Genomic DNA, 19945 nt, shown 5'->3' with positions numbered 1-19945 from the left:
TCAATTATCTAGTCAAATGGCCCAGCTCATTCAGACAAATATGGCAGCTTACCTTCGGCCAATGGAGATAGGTTCTCAGAGAGGACGAGCGCCTGAGGATGAGACCCAGCCTCGAGCTGGTTTTGACCGGCCACAATCGGCCAACCATATAGTCTCAGCTAGGGACACTCCAAGGAGCGCGGTCTCCGATCTGCTGCAAAGACCCGATAAGGTGGGCCATATCCTGAATGGCTGGAAGTTGCGATTCAGTGGCAGTCAAGAGGGACTTAGCGTAGATAATTTTATTTATAGAGTAGAGGCACTCACGCACCAAACGCTCGAAAGCAATTTCGCCGTTCTTTGCAGCAACGCTAGCCTGCTATTTGATGGTAAGGCCAGAGAATTTTTCTGGCGATTTCACAAAACCACCCGTGATTTGCGGTGGGATCTTCTCTGCCAAGCTCTGCGAAAGCAATTTAGGGATACAAGAACAGACGTCGACCTTAGGGAGGCCATTCGTGATCGTAAGCAGCGGGATCGAGAAAGCTTCGACTCTTTTTACGATGCAATTGTGCTGCTGATGGACAACCTGGAGACTCCTCTGTCGGAACGGGAAACGGTGGAGACCGTAAAAAGAAATCTGCGCCCCGAGATAAGGCATGAATTGCTAAATCTCTCGATTCCTTCGGTAGATCGTCTGAGGGAGATATGTCGTCGCAGGGAGAGTTTCCTGGATGATGTAAAGAAAAGTCAGGGATACCAGAAAATTGTGCCTTTCCGTAAGCAAGTGTCAGAACTGATTGAGGAGGCCCTGCCGGATGACGCAGTTGAGTTTTCAGATGTAGACGGTGAGGAGGAAGTCGGAGCCATGGCACTAATATGCTGGAATTGCCGCAAGGAAGGGCATCGATACCAGGATTGCGAGTCGAAACGCAGAATCTTCTGTTATGGGTGCGGGGCAGCAAATACCTATAAGCCTTCATGTGTTCGTTGTCAAAAAAACGGGAAGACGAACACACAATCACGGCCACAGTTGTGTGTTCAAAGAAACAAGCCAGTGAACCACGAATCGAGCAATTAAATGATCCTGTTCCGTCTGATGTGGGAAATGGTCCGATTCCATTGGAGAGTCAACCAAGGTTCTGGCCCCAACAAATCGATTGGACTGAGAATCCTAGGATAGGTCACACACTAGCGAGGGTAAAATCCACGTCAAGAAATGCCAACCGAATGAGGGCCTACTGGCGGTCGTTTAAGGCCATCAATGCGATTAGGTATAAGAAGAACGATAAACGGCCTTATGCCGAGGTTAGAATATTGGATAGAATAGTATTAGGATTAATGGACACGGGAGCAGCTATGAGCGTGATAGGAGGGAAATTGGCTGAAGAGGTCATTCGAAGTAAGATCCCATTTAGGAGAGTTGGTTCATCAGCTTGTACGGCAGATGGCACCAAACAGGATGTCCTGGGACGTCTCAAAGTTCCGGTGAGATATAAGGATGTGGCTAAAGAGTTAGAGCTGCATATAATTCCGTCACTCAGCCAAGATCTATACTTGGGAATTGATTTTTGGTCAACCTTTGACTTACTTCCGCCCAATATGCAAGTCGCAGAATTGACGTCGGACTCGCATGAGCTTACGGAGAGACAAAGGGATAGTTTAAGGGAAGTCATAGCCCAATTCCCTTCTTTCGCTGTCTCGGGTCTGGGAAAGACGAGTCTTCTCTCTCACTCGATAGATGTTGGAGAGGCCAAGCCGGTGAAACAACGGCACTTTCCCGTATCTCCAGCTGTAGAAAAGCTTTTATACGCTGAGATCGATAGGATGCTCAAGATGGGTGTTATTGAGGAGTCGGAGAGCGCTTGGTCTTCGCCCGTTGTTCTCGTGCAGAAGCCGGGTAAGATTCGACTCTGTCTAGACAGTAGACGGGTAAATGCGGTGACTAAAAAGGATGCTTATCCTTTACCACAAATTGATGGAATACTGGGCCGGCTTCCAAAAGCCATGTATATTTCTAGTTTAGACCTGAAAGATGCATATTGGCAAGTCCCTTTAGAGCCCAGCTCGCGCGACAAAACAGCGTTCACAATACCGGGAAAGCCTTTGTATCAATACAAGGTCATGCCTTTTGGCCTGACAAATGCGTCACAGACGATGACTCGACTTATGGACCGAGTTATTCCACCGGAGCTGCGGAACGAAGTATTTGTATACCTTGACGACTTGTTGGTGGTGTCAGACAGTTTTGAGACCCATATGAAGGTGTTAAGTGTAGTAGCAGGACATGTCAAAGGCGCTGGGCTAACGCTCAATGTCGAGAAGAGCAAGTTCTGCATGCGCTCAGTTAAATACTTGGGCCACATTGTGGGAAATGGCGTCATCCGTACTGACCCGGAGAAAATTTCGGCAATGAAAGAGTTTCCGCTGCCAAAGTCGCTTAAGTCCCTTCGGAGTTTCCTGGGGATGGTAGGATGGTACCGAAAATTTATAAACAATTTCGCTTCGGTCGCTACTCCACTTACCGACTTACTAAAACCTAGGCAGAGATTTGCAATGACTTCGGAAGGACAGGCAGCGTTCGAGAAGCTTAAGGATATGCTATGCTCTGCGCCAGTCTTACGAAGTCCCGATTTCCAGAAGCCTTTCTTTATTCAGTGTGATGCCAGCAAAACAGGTGTTGGAGGAGTACTTGTTCAAAAGACACCAGAGGGCGATGAATATCCACTTGCGTTTGTGTCGAAAAAGCTGAATAAAGCTCAGAGGAACTATTCAGTTACCGAGCAAGAATGCCTAGCAGCCATTGTCTGCATTAAGCGCTTCCGAGCATATGTCGAAGGACATGAGTTCACGGTCATAACCGACCACGCGTCCCTAAAGTGGCTCATGTCGCAGACGGATCTGCATTCTCGTCTGGCTCGTTGGGCGTTGAAGCTGCAGGGTTTCAACTTTAAGATTGAGCATCGAAGTGGAAGATTAAATGTCGTCCCGGATGCACTGTCCAGGGTGAATGAGCAAGAGCTAGCAACAATAGAGGTCAACCAGGGGTTGTTAGTGGATCCTAAGTCGCCAGAATTTCAAACGGTAGAGTATAGTGAGATGGCAAAGCGGATTGAGGCAAATAACGACAAGCTGCCTGATTTGAGAGTGTGTGAAGGATTGGTGTATCGAAGGTCAGATCATTATACTGGAAATCAGCTGCACGACACTTTTGCTTGGAAGCTTTGGATTCCAAAGGAATTGGTTAGAAAGGTGTTGGAAAACGCTCATGACAGTCCCCTAGCGTCTCATGGAGGCGTGCATAAAACATTAGAAAGGATCCGAAGGTACTACTATTGGCCTGGGCTGGTCCACGATGTCACAGAGTACATTCGGGGGTGTGACACATGCAAAACGACCAAGGCACCGAACAGAGTGCAACGGCCTCCAATGGGCGTTGCCCCAGAATCGGAAAGATTCTTTCAAAAGTTATATGTGGATTTTCTTGGCCCATACCCCCGATCTCGAAGCGGGAATATAGGGATTTTCATAGTGTTAGACCATTATTCGAAGTTTGTCTTTTTTAAAGCGGTAAAAAAATTAACGGCTGAAGTGGTGATTAAATATCTTCAGCAGGAACTGTTCCACACATTTGGCGTTCCGGAAACGATTATTGCTGATAATGGGTCGCAGTTCAAAGCCGAAGCGTTTCAGAAACTACTAAGAGAGTACCAAATAGCTCATACTCTCACGGCCGTGTACTCGCCACAGGCTAATGCATCCGAAAGGGTGAACAGGTCAGTTATCGCAGCTATTCGGTCATATGTGAGAGCAGATCAAAAGGATTGGGATGAACATCTCAGTAGTATATGTTGTGCATTGAGGTCATCGGTCCATGCGGGAATCGGCACTACCCCGTTTTACATGGTGTTTGGGCAGAATTTTATATCTTCCGGCTCACAATATAAGCTATTGAGAGCGTTAAGCCTATTGGAGGATAGGTCGGCGCAATTCTCAAGAGAGGATTCCCTCGAATTGGTGCGCAAAAAGGCTTGCCAGGTCATGAAAGGACAGTACGAGAAGAACGCACGTCAGTACAACCTAAGGACTAGAGAGGTAGCGTATAAAGAGGGGCAGGAAGTGTACCAAAGAAATTTCAAGCAGAGTAGTTTCACAGCGGGATATAGCGCTAAGTTAGGTCCAGCTTATATCAAGTCAAGAATCCGGAGAAAGCTGGGAAATTCCTTGTACGAGCTGGAGGACCTACAAGGGCGATCCGTAGGGCGGTTCCATGCCAAGGACTTGAAGCAATAGGTACAAGCGTCGTGGTGATCCGTCTTGGGAAGTTGGTCCCAAGCCTGATCTTAAGGGGGGGGCTTTTGTAGCGCTTGTAGTAGGAAAAATAGATGGGTTGTGGTGGCGCCATCTAGTGCTCAAGTGGGTTAGCGAATATAGGGTCAAGGCAGAAAGTAAATGCGCTAACAGGTTCAAATGTCAACTCTCTCTTATGCCGTGGACCTGTTAGAGGACTTGGCGCCAGAACGCTAGCGTCTATCTCGTCAATTCCCTCTATAAAGTCGATCGAGCCGGTTGTGTAGTGGCCGCAATAAGGGCGAAAATTTGCTCTCCGGTACTGATTATTAAGTTTATATTTGCTACTGTGATTGTGCCGAGTTTGAAGAGGGTGAAGGTTGTGTCGAACACCGGAAAACCCATATAGCGCTGATTCCGTTTGGGGTAAGTTACCGAAAAGACAGGGGAGAGCAACGGGGAGAAAAGGAGTCAAGAAATCTTTTTTTCTTAGTCTTGGCGCTTAACAAAAAAACTCCACTAAGACTGTGTTGAGTTGCGGATGCAACCAGTCGAAGCCGGCAAGCAAGCAGCAGCAGCAGAAAACAGAATTAAAAACGCATTTATTGGTTGTTGTTGGCTGCAACCAAAACGCGCTCGGCAGAGCGGAGAGGCGAGCGCAGAGATATCAAGTCGAGCTGGATTTAGTGTCGAACAGCCAGGCGTCGGCATATATACCGGCGGGTGCATCGAGGAGTGCATAAATACGTGGCTGTAGTGAATGATTCCCGTTCCCTTAACGTCCCCAACATCTCCCACCATCGGTAGAAGAGGAGGCCAGAATATAACCGCGGGAGCCAAGTTTAAATCGTTTCTGGACAAAAGTTTAAGAAAGCGGAAGAAAGAACAGTTTTTTCTAGTCTTCTTTTCACCCTAAAGAAGGAAGAGGAGGAAGGCAGGAGCGGAGAAATGAGAAGACAGTAGGATTAAGTGAAGTGTAGAAAGGGAGAAAAAATATATATATAGTTTAATAATTGAGTTAAGTTAGGGTTAGTGAGTTTTGTGCAATTCCGTTAGTGCTGGCCCTCGTCTTCACCACCGATCCATGCTAATATGTTTCCCGGCCCAATACTTTGCAATTTTTCTCCACCCACAGCATTCTAGGTGTTCGTCGAGGAAAGCGCTTTCGTCGATGGAGCAACGAGCTGCATAAAAGGTATGAGTGGAAATTTGTTTCATTATTACTCAGGTCTGATTAAAAGCGGCAAACAATGCATAGGTCCGTTAATTGAGTCGAAGGTTTAGCATCGATCGGCGCGAAGAAAAAGAACAGCAATAGAGACGGACGTTTCACTCGGAGTTGAGTGCTTTTTCCTCGTCTGCTTTGTGGGTCTCTTTTTGTTTGCTGGCAATAGGGATAAAGCTCAAGCGGAGCGCAATTTGTTTTTGTATTGATCTTTTTTATTTATATTCAATCATTTATATTTATTTGCACTTTTATTTTCATTGTTTTATTTACGTTTATTTATATTTACCTATATTTATATTCTGTTTTTTTGGTATGTCGTTGGGAATCTATAATCATTAGTTCGTAAATAAATTTTATAATGTGCTAGTAACAAATTTGTATTTGACATCGGCTAATCCCATGCCCTAGAAGAGTTGCCCTAAAGAAGGGGCCATTCGGATGTGGGCCAGGGGGCAGAATGGCCATCGGTAGGGTGGGCATGTTACGCCTCATCAACACCTGAGGTCGTAGTAGGAGAACCAGTAGGTGCAGCGGAGTAGTTCCATTCCCTTTAGTGTTGTTTGTTGGTCGGAAGTAAGTGGGATTCTCTATCCCGGTTTTCGCTTGTCCCTAGCACGCAACTTATTTAGGATGTTATAGTGAAGAAAGGCCAATCATGGGAGGGGAGCAAGATCACCACCCCCCTAGCCGACGAGCCTGAGCCGGAATATACAGCGTGCTCCTCTCTCTCCCATGCCCAACACCGCGCCTGAGAATAATGAGTTGGAATGCGATTCGTTACACTATCCGTCACACTTCCTTTGATTGTCCCCCCGTTGCGCATTTGCGCGTTTATTTCAGATTTCTTTTACAATTTTCAAACTTAAAAATATATTTCTTTTTCGTCCGCGTGTTCTTCTTCTTCTTCTCTTTTTAATTCAAGTGATCATACACCCATCGACCCATCGATATTCAGTTATCGCCATAAACTATCGGTTAAACAATATTCATTATATAAAGTAAAATATCGATTGTGAGACTAAACTAAAATAATAACTTTTTCAACAAGGTGGTTGGCTATTTTTAGCCGCTCTTTCGATGCAGGTGATCTGTGTGCTTGCCACTCTCGGCGAAGCCTTCTTTTATCGCGTAGCAGCACTTCAATGTGCCTAGAAATACGACTGCTGTTGAAATATTTATTAGATGCTAATATTGGTGTTGAGTGTTTTGCCGCCAGTGACATTGAGGAAACCAATGCTTCGACTGACCTATCAATGTCATCTTTACAATTAATGTTTGGGCAGCTATCAATATGAGAGCTTATGTACTTCCTGTATTTGAGCCAATCTGTTTTGCTAGAAGTTAGAAAGTGTGGGTGTTCCGAAAAGCTGTGGATGGTCGTAAAGGTGAAGTAGAATGGGCGAGTGATCCGATGATAGATCTGTTAAGTGATCTACATTAATCTGAGCTTGCAGCACCCTTCGTGTAACTGCAAAATCAATCAAGTCGGGTTGCTTGTTTGGATCTGTGGGCCAATATGTGGGCTTGCCCGGAGAGATAAAGTCTAGCTTGTTTCGTGGGGTTATTATAGCGTTATATAGTTGTCTTCCTTTCGGGTTGGTAAGTCTAGATCCCCAATGGGTGTGCTTGGCATTGTAGTCACCAGCTGCTATAAATCGGTCACCTAGTAGGTCGAAGAATGTTACAAATTCTGTTTCGGAAATGCAGAAACGTGGTGGGCAGTATACTGCGGCTAGGTTTAGGTAGCCGCTCTGAATTTCAATATGAATTGCTGTTGCCTGTAGATAAGGTGTAGCAAAGGAAGGCAATGGATAATGCCTAATGCGATTCTTGATCAGAACGCCAGTACCTCCATGTGCCTTACCATCGGGATGATTTGTCGCATAGAAGTTATAGCCATCGAGGTGAAAATAGTTTTTATTTGTTATGTGAGTCTCTGATATGAGCATGGCGTCAATGTCGTGTTGAGCGAGGAACTGTAAGAGCTCGCATTTGTGCTGAGAAATGCCATTTGCATTCCAGAAACATATATTTAGACAGGACATTTAAACAGATTTCTGTTTGATTAGGAGCTCCAGGAGGAGATTTTGGTTGCGCATAAGCTCCTGCATCGTTTGTTGTATTGCTACCATTGTATTTGTTATAGTTACCAGCATTGACTCAATTCCACTAGGCAATTGGGATGGATTAGCAGGGGTATGTTGGGCAGAGATTTCTGGGATCTGATTTGATGCCTGATTCTGCATTATTCCAGCTGTGGTTGGTTGAAGTGTCGGCTTAGAGACTGAGGCGTACGACCCGTTGTTGTAACTTAACGCCTGAGCAAAAGAAACTCCTGGAGTCGTAGTTGATGGTATATATGTTAAGTTTTGTCGGACGACCGGGTTTCGAGCTGCAGTTATTTGTTGGTTTAGGCGATTTTTCATTTTATTTCTATTTATTATGTTCATTGCCATTTTGACTTCGAAGCCCTTATCGTTAAGTCCATCTATTATCTCATTGATTGGGACTGTTGGTTCGATTCCTTTGATAACCACTTGTAATCCTTTGCTACTTTTAAGTTGGTAGGTGTAGTAATTCATTTTTTCATTTTCGAGGTATTTCGCAACTGATCGATAGTTTTGTTCGTCATTGACTTGTATTTTTGTTTCATTTATATTACCCCTTTTTATGTACGTGACATAGAATGTGTTTGCGCCAATTGTATCAGTTATTTTTTTGACCAGTTCAGCACAATTTGCCTGTCGAACATAAATAGGTGGCGGTCTTAATTTTTTGGCCTTGGGTGTTTGGGTGATCTCATCTTCATTTGGGACACTTAGTATCGCAAATCTATTGTTTGCTAGTGCCTTATGTGGCAGAGTGTTCTCGGTTATTTTAGTTATTTTAGCTGATTTTATTTTTTTATTTTATTTTATTTATTTATTTTTTATTTTTATTTTTTTTATTTTTTATTTTTTTGATTTGCACATAGCGATCGAGCCCAGTCTGAATTAACGCTCCGTTAGCATTTTTTGAACTTATTGGTTGGGAGAGTTGGGGCTTGTCGCAGTGGGTCGACAGTATCGGGCGCTGAGCAATTGCAGTGGTTGTTGTTGTGGTTGTTGTCGTTGTTGTGGTCGAAGACACAGTTTTGAGCGAGGGCATTGTACTAGTTGTTGTCGATATTAGCAAATCGCTGGTTAGGCAGTACGAGTCGGGGGATGGGCACTGAGCACTCCATGACCCACTTTCCAATGCAGGGGAGAGAGAGCGTGCTCTCTCCTCGTTCACTTGCAGTGATGCAGTTTTTGTTGGTACTGCTGCCTTTGGCGAGCGTATAGAGAAGTACGCGTTGTTTTTTGCTTGCGAGAGCCGACGCTCGTCTTGTTGTTGTTGCCGGGCTTGGCTCATTTTGGCTTTGGTTACAGTGCTTGTGCTCTTTACCGAGCTGGTGCTCTTAAACGTTGACATTTGTTCTTTTCTATTATTTCTATTAGTCTTTATTACTCGATTGGATGGTATTCATGGGCAGCACGATCACTAGTACCCATGCCTACCCCGAGCGCTTTTTCGCGAATTTAATTTATGATTAATCGCGATTAATTTATTTAATTGATTTTCACCGCGGAGCGATACAAAAATACGTCTGTAGTCGTTGACGGTTGACGCTGCAGTTAATATTGTTAATGAACAAATTATTAATAATAAATAAGAAATTATGGAGTAGTAGTAATGGAATGGTCATTACATATAGAGAAAATATTACAGTACAAGGAGGATTTTGAGAAATCATATAAATTTCTCAATAAGACGACATATATCTCAAACACAACAATAAATAAGCATTCATTTATTTTGGTAGAAACTTTAAACAATATAAATCAATTAATCCATGTAGGAGAACCCATATATGACAATTAACAAAAACATGAAATAGTAGACATTTATAAGCGTATTTTGAACAAACTTAAAAGTTTAATAGATAAACACTCATTAAATATAACAGTCTCGAACTTCATTAACAAGCCCATCATTTTCATTATGCTAGAAGAAGAACCAATTCAAGAACTTCAGACAAAACACCAGAACTCTAATACAATGGCGCAGTCAGTGGTAGAATTTTTAAACACTGCCTGTAAATTAATTGCGGAATTTGACGGAAAGGCAGAAAATTTGCAAAGTTTCTTAGATGCTTTTACACTAGTCGACTCCATTAAAGGAGTACACGACATTCAAGCCGTCGCCATTGTAAAAACAAAGCTAAAGGGAACAGCCCGTAACTTCGTTGGCAATGAAACTACCCTTCAACAAATTATCAGTCTGTAGAAGTACTCTCTGCCAAATTAATGAATTTAAAACAAAAAACGAAAACAGCAAATGACTACACAAAAGAACTAGAGTCCCTTACAAAATTGCTTGAAACGGCTAATATATCAGATGGCCTTTCTTTTGAATTAGCAACCAAATATTCTACGCAACAGGCTGTTAAATCTATAACTAATAACTGCTCCATCGATACAGTTAAACTCATCATGGACTCGGGTTCATTTAATACTATGGACGACGCAGTTTCCAAATTTATAAATGCCTGCACCCAACACACAGGGCATAAAGACATCATATTGTTTTATCAAGGGAAATATGGAAACCGCCCTTTTAACAATTATCGGGGACGTGGGCGTGGTAATTTTTATAATAGAAGAAATAGTTACAGAGGAAATTATTACAATAACCAGAAAATAACCAGTAGCATTCGTACTATAGATACTGAAGCATCACAAAACCCAAATGCTCCACCAAAAAACCAGCAATAAAGAAAAATTCGATGTCGATATATACGTTTAATCTCCACCTTAGCAGCTAAATAACAACAAAAATAACTTTAAATAATAGCAAAAGTACATTTTTAGTGGATACAGGTGGCGACATCTCGGTGTTTAAAATAAATGAAATCAATTCTAATATCAAAACAGACCCTTCACAGACAACCAACCTTAACGGTATTGGCAATGGAACTATTACCACATTAGGTACGGTAGATGCTGATTTAATTTGGGAAAATTTGTTAATAGAACACACATTTCACATAGTACCCTGTAAATTGTACAGGGATTTTAAGGCAGGACTTCATAAAAAAATACAATTGTCTTTTAGACTATCGCCCCAATCAAGATTGGATTATTCTCAGGCCAGTAGACTATTTTCAGAATATCGCCATTCCAATGTATAGTACCTCCTATTTCAGGCTGAGGTAAGCATCAGTCCTACAGATCCGCTACAAGAAAATTTGTAGATTGTAGGTGACTTCAGGTGTCGGGCTGGCTTGTAGAAGAATGTAGTAGGCAGCGAGAAATGATGAGGCGACGGTTTTGTTGGATTGGAGAAATCGTGGTTGGTTGTTTTTGTTGGTGTTCTTTGCGTTGTTCTTTTATTATTTAATTCTTGTTTGTTTACAATGACTTAACTCGCGGATCTAGTTACTTGGCCTTGGAGCCGGTGGACTGGGTTGTGCAGTGTCTTGTGTTTGGGCTGAGGGACTGCCTAGTGCAGTGTCTTGGGTGTGTGGGTGAGGGACTGCGTAGTACAGTGTCTTGGGTGTGTGACTGAGGGACTGCCTTGTGCAGTGTCTTGGGTGTGTGACTGAGGGACTGCGTAGTACAGTGTCTTGGGTGTGTGACTGAGGGACTGCCTTGTGCAGTGTCTTGGGTGTGTGACTGAGGGACTGCGTAGTACAGTGTCTTGGGTGTGTGACTGAGGGACTGCCTTGTGCAGTGTCTTGTGTTTGGGCTGATGGACTGCCTGTATCTTGTATTCGGGCTGATGGACTGCCTAGTGCAGTGTCTTGTGTTCGGGCTGATGGACTGCCTACTCTTTCGGCCGATCTTGGCCCTTTTATGCAGCTGGCGATCGCACCTGAGACCCGGAAATAATTAATTCTTGCTGACTTAAGGTTATTGGGTAATAATAATTGTAGGGTGTGGTAACTAAGCCGAAGCTTGGTGCTTCGTTGACAATTTTTAGTGAGTCAGGGTGGTTTTGCTGATGCTGCATCCCGGAAGGTGCAGTTATGAATTGGGTATTTGGTTTCAAAAGAAATGAGAAATGAACCATGGTTCTAGCCATGGCTCGTCACAAACGGCGAAGGGTCAGCGCATCCACGCTGGCGGGAGACAATAACCAAAATGATATACACCGAGCTAACGAACCATGGCTCTAGCCACGGTTCTTCACAAATAGCGGTGTGTCAGCACCCCGGAAATAAAATAGTCTTAAGCACACAATTAATTAAGAACTCTCGATCAACAACACCCCACCTCTTGAGACAATTATGAAATCAGCAGCCTACAATGTCGCAATAAGCCAAGCCGACACAATTTCGCAATAAGAGATATCATCGGCGTTATTTCACAATAAGTCAAGCTAGCATAATAGTATCGAAACATCGACCCAAATTCAGATATCACCTCCGCGATGCAGAGTTAGCAAAAACTCATTTCTTTTGAAACCAAATACCCAATTCCCAACTGCACCTTCCGGGATGCAGCATCAGCAAAACCACCCTGACTCACTAAAAATTGTCAACGAAGCACCAAGCTTCGGCCTAGTTACCACACCCTACAATTATTATTACCCAATAACCTTAAGTCAGCAAGAATTAATTATTTCCGGGTCTCAGGTGCGATCGCCAGCTGCATAAAAGGGCCAAGATCGGCCGAAAGAGTAGGCAGTCCATCAGCCCGAACACAAGACACTGCACTAGGCAGTCCATCAGCCCGAATACAAGATACAGGCAGTCCATCAGCCCAAACACAAGACACTGCACAAGGCAGTCCCTCAGTCACACACCCAAGACACTGTACTACGCAGTCCCTCAGTCACACACCCAAGACACTGCACAAGGCAGTCCCTCAGTCACACACCCAAGACACTGTACTACGCAGTCCCTCAGTCACACACCCAAGACACTAGAGACACACCGGTAGTGTCAAATAGTGCGGACGTGTTTTTTCCTGTGCTCCCGCGCGGACGGCAAACTAGCCGATATGCCTGCAGGGAAAAGAAGTCGCTTAGTGTATGAGCCAATACTCATGCCCGGTACATACCAAGGAGGCTACCCCAGCATGGAAAGCGGCGCTTGTTCCCCTATAACTACGCAGCTATAGATGCAACCCAGGTCGAAGACCGGGGGCGAGGGGTGAGATGTGTCTCTCTATGTCTCTGTGTCTCTCGTTCCACTTGACTCTCTTTCTTGTTGTAATTACTTGTCATCCTGTATTTGTCTGTGCCGTTTTGTCCTCGTTGCAATTTTTACTCGTCATGCCAGCTGTTCGATAAGACAGCTGATGATCTGACCTGTGCTGTGCAACGACAAACACTGCAAGCTGCTGCAGTAAAGCTCCGGTAGTGGGCGCAACGGACGATCGGTGAAACTCTGCGCGGCGGAAAAACGTCGGTAGATGGCGCACGCGACTGTCTGGCGGAACTGGCTAGATCCTACCCTCCAACAGATGGCGCTAGTACAGCGCAAAAAGACCTTGCAATTTAAAAGGCAAAGGGATAGGGTGCCAATGGTATTGGAGCATACCAAAGTGTACCCCTCCACCCAGACGTGACACCCCCATCAGTAGGGGTAAACACAGCGAGCCGCTGCTAGTCGCAAGAGGCGACAGAAACGGCATCAAGGCCAAGACCAGTACAGCCTTGATTAGGACACTGGAACACATATCGGAAATCGACGAAACGGGCTGACAGAGGCAGCATTCTGTCACATTAGTAAGCAGAGTGAACTCCTGCTGAAACGGCTGACAGGCTAATGCTGCGGCTGCCTCCGTCCCACTAAAATCTTGGCAGATCTCCAAGAACGCTCCATGGCGCGTCCCCATTCAGTTGGGTGTGTAGGCACAGATGTCCTTTACCTGTCTGACGCGGATCCGGCTCTGTATTCGTATCCCCATAAAGGTGCGTTTCAACCCTAGCATGGCCTCCCTGCATGCACAGATAACCATGGGATCATAAACAACGCGACTACACTACGACCATGGACAACGACTTGGAGTTGGGACCCAATAATATGAGCGTAAATAATACCCCCCCCCAGGCGTGTGAGAGCGCCTATCATCTCTCACAGGAGGAGGAGGCTGCCTTTACAAAAAGCAGCAGACTGGCGAGGTCCCCAATAAGTGTGGCGGTCCAGGCGACGGCCGCGGAAACAACACAAAAGGAGGGATCACGATCTGCATTCCGAGAGCTTGGAGAGGAGATCGCTATCTTGGTCGGCTTTATAGAGGACGGAAAGCGAAGGTCCATCCACCAGCCAATGCGAGACTCGATAGAGAGCATTCGGGCCCTGTACGAGCTAGTGGCCATCCAGGTGCATGACAACAAGGCAAAGGAGCTGATTAGGTCGCACCAGTCATCGCAGACTTCGCCAATCTTCTCAGCGCCGCTGGAGGCGAAGAGAAGGCAGGGACCGGGCGCACCAACGCCCAAGCAAAAAAGGAGGAAGCAGCACGGGAATGAAAGCCCGCGCAATGGACCAATGGCGAGGAAAGAAGCCGAACCAACAAGCACGGGATCGCAGGTGACTCCCAGCGCATCTGGTGGTGAGAGCTGGACTATAGTGGCCAGGAAAGGACTGCAGAAAGCAGCGAAAAAAGCAGAAAGTCTTCGGCCGAAGGAAAATCCCGCGCGTATCGAGAGGACCAGGCCAGATGCTCTCCTTATCCAAACCAAAGGAGAGAAGACCTACGCTGAGATTTTAAGGACAATGAAGACGGACGAGAAGCTCAAGGCTCTAGGACAGGCCATAAACAGAGTGAGAAGAACCCAGAAGGGTGAACTCCTACTAGAGTTGACCAAATCGGGAGAGGGAACTGCCGAGTTCAAAACTATAGTCGCTGAAGCGCTGGGGGAGAGTGCCGAGGTCCGCTCACTGACGCAGCGGGTCTTCATCGAGTGCAAAGACCTCGAGGAGGACACCACAGCAGAAGATATCTGCAAGGCGCTAGCGGACCAGCTCCAACTGTCGGATGTAACAACAGCAGATGTCAGACTTAGGCGAGCATACGGGCAGACCCAAATAGCCAGCATTAGACTGTCGGCAGCCGGTGCCCAGAAGGCCTTGCACGCAGGAGCAGTAAGGGTTGGCTGGGTTAATGCGAGAATTCGCATGAGAACCTCCATAACGCGGTGTTTCAGATGCCTGGAGTTTGGGCACCAAGCGAGGAATTGCAAGTGCGAAACGGATCGCTCAAACCTCTGCAGGCGATGTGGACTGCCAGACCACTTGGCTAAGGGACTGCCAAAAGGAGCCGGTGTGTATGTTCTGCACTGGAAAGCATGAGGAAACAGGCCACATTGCTGGGAGCAGCAGGTGTCCCACTTTCCGGAGCGCTCTTGCAAACCAAACGCGATGAAGGTAACCCAAATTAACCTTAACCACTGTGAGGCTGCGCAGGACCTCCTTATGCAGTCGGTGCGAGAGAGGCGGGCGGACGTGGTCTTGATTAGCGAGCCATATAAGCCAGTACTTGGACCCGGGTGGGTGGTTAGTGCTAACCGTAAGGCAACCATCTGGTCGCGCACCCACGCGATCAAGGATGCCTGCTCTGCTAACGAAGGCTTTGCTAGAGCCAAAATTGACGGAATAACCTTCTATAGCTGTTACGCACCCCCAAGCTGGAGCCTGCACGAGTTCCAGAGTATGGTGGTGGAGATAGCCTCGGACGCTCAGAATCGGTCGCCAACGGTCATAGCAGGAGATTTTAATGCGTGGGCCGTTGAATGGGGCAGCCGCGAGACAAATGCGAGAGGATACTGCCTCCTAGAGGCATTCGCCCCTCTCAACGTAGGTATAGCTAACGATGGCAGGAAGCAGACATTTAGAAAGGCGGGTCGGGGATCGTTTATCGACATCACCCTCCTAAGCGTGTCCCTACTTCGCGGAGCTACATGGACAGTCAGTGAAGAATTCACTTTCAGCGACCACCAGGCGATACTCTTCGACCTCAACAACCGGAAAAACAAGGTCAAGCCGAAAACAACCGGTCCAAAATGGAAGGCGGAAGGTTTGGATGTGGAAGCATTCACGGAAACTTTCAACCAACCATACTGGATGCAGGGATCGGCGGCGGAGAGGACAACCGAGCTACAACGGAGGATTTAAGCGGCGTGTGACGCATCTATGCCACGAAGGAGAGCAAGCAATCGGGACGCCCCATGTTACTGGTGGAATGACCAGATAAGCGAGCTTAGGAAAGCGTGTCTTCATGCTAGAAGACGTTCCCAAAGAGCAAGGGGGCGCCCAGTTTTTCAAGCAAGGCTCGACGAGTTCCGGATGGCCAAGAAGGAACTGAAGATGGGGATCAAGCGCAGTAAAGCCAGCAGCTTCAGCCAAATATGCGAGGAGGCAGATGTCAATCCCTGGGGCACCGCCTATAGAGTGGTCACCAAGAGACTGCGTAGCCAGTTCACGCCAAGGATAACGTGTCCCACGACATTAATCAGGATCATCGAGGCACTCTTCCCGCGGTACCCTACGGATCGGAGGACATACTCGGCAACAACGGGAAACGTACCGCCTGTTACCCTTGTTGAAGTCCAAACAGCGTGCAGAGGAATGGGAGACACAAAGACGCCAGGGCCCGATGGTGTGCCCAATAGAGCCCTCAAACTGGCGATCGACGTCGCTCCCACCCCTTTCATGGAGTTATTTACTCAATGCCTCGTGGAAGGAATCTTTCCAAAGCCTTGGAAGCAGCAGAAGCTCATTCTACTGCCGAAGGGAGACAAGCCGGCAGACGACCCCTCTGCATATCGACCAATCTGCCTTCTAGATGCAGTGGGCAAAATATTCGAGAAGGTCATATACAATCGCCTATTGGTGTCATCGGAGGAAAGGGGAGCACTCTCGGACGCGCAGTATGGCTTCCGTAAGTCCCGTTCGACTGTTGACGCAGTGACGCTGGTCACGAGCATAGCAGCGAAGGCAATTGAGGGAAAACGATGGAGATGGGGAGAAAAAGAGTACTGTGCCGTGGTAACTCTGGACGTGAGAAACGCGTTTAACACTGCGCGCTGGAGCACAATCCTGACATCCCTGGAAAAGGCCGATCTCCCGAGCTATCTTGTGCGGATAGTAGCAAGCTACCTATCAAATAGAGTACTCCTGTACGACACGGACGATGGAACGAGGCGGTACCCAGTCACAGCAGGTGTCCCACAGGGGTCAGTACTTGGCCCGCTATTATGGAACCTGATGTACGACGAAGTCCTCCGGATCAGGCTTCCTCCAGGGTGCACGCTTGTAGGCTTCGCTGATGACCTAGCGCTAGTCGTCGTGGCTAAGCACGTACGTGAAGCTGAGGTGGCAGCAAATAGCGCTATCCAGACAATAGGAGTGTGGCTCGAGAGCGCAGGACTGGATCTGGCAGGACATAAAACTGAAGCTGTCCTTATATCCAGCAGGAAGACCATGGAGTTTATGACACTACAGGTAGGAAACGAGTGCATTGTATCAGCTCCATGCCTCAAATACCTCGGAGTCATCCTTGATAACCGGTTGAGCTTTAGGAGCCACATAGAGCACGCTAGCAGGAAGGCGGCACGATTGCAGATGGCCCTAGCGCGTATGATGCCCAACATTGGCGGACCCAGGGCTGGAAGTCGGCTACTCCTTTCCAGGGTAGTTACCTCTGTCCTTATGTATGCGGCGCCAGTCTGGAGTGCTGCGTTGAGAAATGTGCAGCTCCGGCGCAAGATGGCTTCGGTCTATCGACTTAGCGCACTGCGAGTCATATCCGGATTCCGAACAGTCTCAGACGACGCTGCGCTGGTACTGGCAGGTATGATTCCGGTGGATATACTGGCCAAAGAGTTGGAGGCGGCATACATCCGAAGGAAAGCAGGAGAGAGCGGGACTACTGCAGGAGTCAGATCTGAAAGAACGCGATCGATTCAGACATGGCAGGAGAGATGGGACGCCTCGACGAAAGGTAGATGGACCCACAGGCTTATACCTAAGCTGGAGTTATGGATAGGACGGAAGAATGGACACACAAACTACTACGTTACGCAATTCCTAACAGGACATGGATGCTTTAGGGACTACCTTTACAGGTTCAAGCACGAACCATCACCTATATGCCCGGAGTGCGACGAGCAACGAGAAAGCTCGGAGCATGCAGTGTACCAATGCCGTAGATACCTGGAAATGTGCAGGACGATCCCACCTCCCGATGAAGTTATCGGTCATATGCTGGAAAGCGAGGAGGCCTGGAAGCGGACGTGTACACAGATAACAGAGGTAATGATTGACCTGAGAAAATGCGAGAGGCTAAGGAAGGAACAGGAGAGTGCCTAATGTAGGCAACCCGCCCCCGCGAAGCAATACCTAACGGTGATACCGCGGGGTGCAGTGCTGTAGCTGCGTGTGTGTGGTGAGTTTAGCTGGGAAGCCCCGGAGGGGTAGTCCAGTTCGTTGTTTGGCACGGGCCAGACGCGTCTTACCAAAAGATTCTCACCCACCATGGCGTATCCATGGAAATAAAAAAAAAAAAAAACACCCAAGACACTGCACAAGGCAGTCCCTCAGTCACACACCCAAGACACTGTACTACGCAGTCCCTCAGTCACACACCCAAGACACTGCACTAGGCAGTCCCTCAGCCCAAACACAAGACACTGCACAACCCAGTCCACCGGCTCCAAGGCCAAGTAACTAGATCCGCGAGTTAAGTCATTGTAAACAAACAAGAATTAAATAATAAAAGAATAACGCAAAGAACACCAACAAAAACAACCAACCACGATTTCTCCAATCCAACAAAACCGTCGCCTCATCATTTCTCGCTGCCTACTACATTCTTTTACGAGCCAGCCCGACACCTGAAGTCACCTACAAACTACAAATTGTCTTGTAGCGGACCCTGGACAGACTGATGCTTACCTCAGCCTGAAATAGGACCCTCACAAGTGGCGCCCGAGCAGGGACTTTTTGGTGACTTTAAGGAGACTAACATCTTAATACGGAGCTTTGTGGAGTAAAGACCCACGGCCACTGAAAGAGACTAGGCTAGCAAGGATCAATTCCCGTCCAGCACAAAACCGGCACCCTCGCAAAATCCGGTCGCAAGCAAAAGTGCTAAAGTACAGAAGTACCACAAACAAAACGTAACTCAGTGCTACTAACTGCAGAAATACACCATGGAAGCCCACGGAGCCGGTCAACCCGACGAATTTTATCCGGAGGGACACCATACCAATCCAGGAGTCACCACCGGCTGGATCTACAAACTCCGGCGGGACGAGCTGGAAACCCTGGCCGAGGAATTCGGATTTGGCAACGAAGGAACAGTCGAGGAACGACGAAAGAGATTCGCCGCATTAGTCGCCGGAACACTCTCGCAGGACGCCTGGGTTCGACTAGGAGACCTTGAACGGCAATACGCCAAACCAGCAGGACGCTCCAGGTCGCCCATGCCCACCACTCCTGGGCCGTCTGACCAGCGGAAAACCGACCCAAAAGCCGGGTTACAAGTCCCCACAGCGGCCGAATACAGCACACCCTGCCCACCACGCATTGTAACGCCAGCCGATTTGCCCAGACCTCCAGATACGGAGACCAGCCGCTCGCCGCTCGCTCGTGCCAGCCATGGACTCTTCCATAGATGGACGCCACCACAGCCACACCGCCCGACGGACAGGACGACCCACTTACATTTCTGGAACTACTCGAGGAACGTGCTCTCTCATATGGGGTGGACACAAATCAGCTACCTCGGGCCATGACAGAGCTTCTCACCGATCGGGCCAGTCGCTGGTACCGCACCAGCCAACTACAAGGCAGCTCAGGGCATATTTCCGCCAAGAATTCTTGACTTTCTTCTTGCCGCCACGGTATTTTGAACAATTGGAAGACCAGATCCGAGCCCGCAAGCAAGCGAGAGGAGAATTGTTCAAGGATTACCTCATCAAGATACGTCTACTCATGCACCACGCCAGGTACGATGCAGCCAAGGAACTAAACAGGATCTACGATAACGCCCTGCCAGCATACCAGATGTATGTGCGGCGACACGAACTACAAAGCTTAGCACAGCTCACAATGTTGGCCACCGAGTTCGAGAGCATCCAAGAGCGGACCATCCCGACCACTTTCGCACCCCCGCGGAACACTCCAAGATACGTAAGGCCGCCTTCAGAGCAGAGGAATTGCGACTCGCACCAGACGCCATTTCTGAGTCCCCATTGGGAATCGACAGACACACCAGGGAGACCACCAGCTCATCCAAACAGTACGGCGAATCCGGAAGCAGCCCATCACATGATCACGACCCCCATCATCAACCCACGCGCAGCCTGTCGCCGGTGTGGTGAAGCGGGGCATGCGGCATACGACTGCCATAATCCCCCCATCCTATTCTGCTGGGAATGTGGCAAACGCGGCACATGGACCGTAAATTGCTG

The 19945-nt window shown here is 47.5% G+C and overlaps 1 protein-coding gene across 1 annotated transcript; it reads left to right on the top strand.

The window, feature by feature from the left end:
- The first annotated feature begins 13517 nt into the window (after positions 1 to 13517).
- Positions 13518 to 14773, top strand: LOC121405390. Its single transcript, XM_041596066.1, has 2 exons — positions 13518 to 14615; positions 14678 to 14773. Exons 1-2 carry the CDS (start codon positions 13518 to 13520, stop codon positions 14771 to 14773), a joined length of 1194 nt encoding a protein of 397 aa, XP_041452000.1.
- The last annotated feature ends 5172 nt before the right edge of the window (positions 14774 to 19945 follow it).

This window comes from Drosophila obscura, unplaced genomic scaffold, assembly GCF_018151105.1.
Source record: "Drosophila obscura isolate BZ-5 IFL unplaced genomic scaffold, ASM1815110v1 contig_95, whole genome shotgun sequence".
In the NCBI taxonomy this organism is placed as follows: domain Eukaryota; kingdom Metazoa; phylum Arthropoda; class Insecta; order Diptera; family Drosophilidae; genus Drosophila; species Drosophila obscura.
The sequence above is the reverse complement of the archived record's forward strand: the minus strand, read 5'-3'. Positions and strand labels throughout refer to the sequence as shown.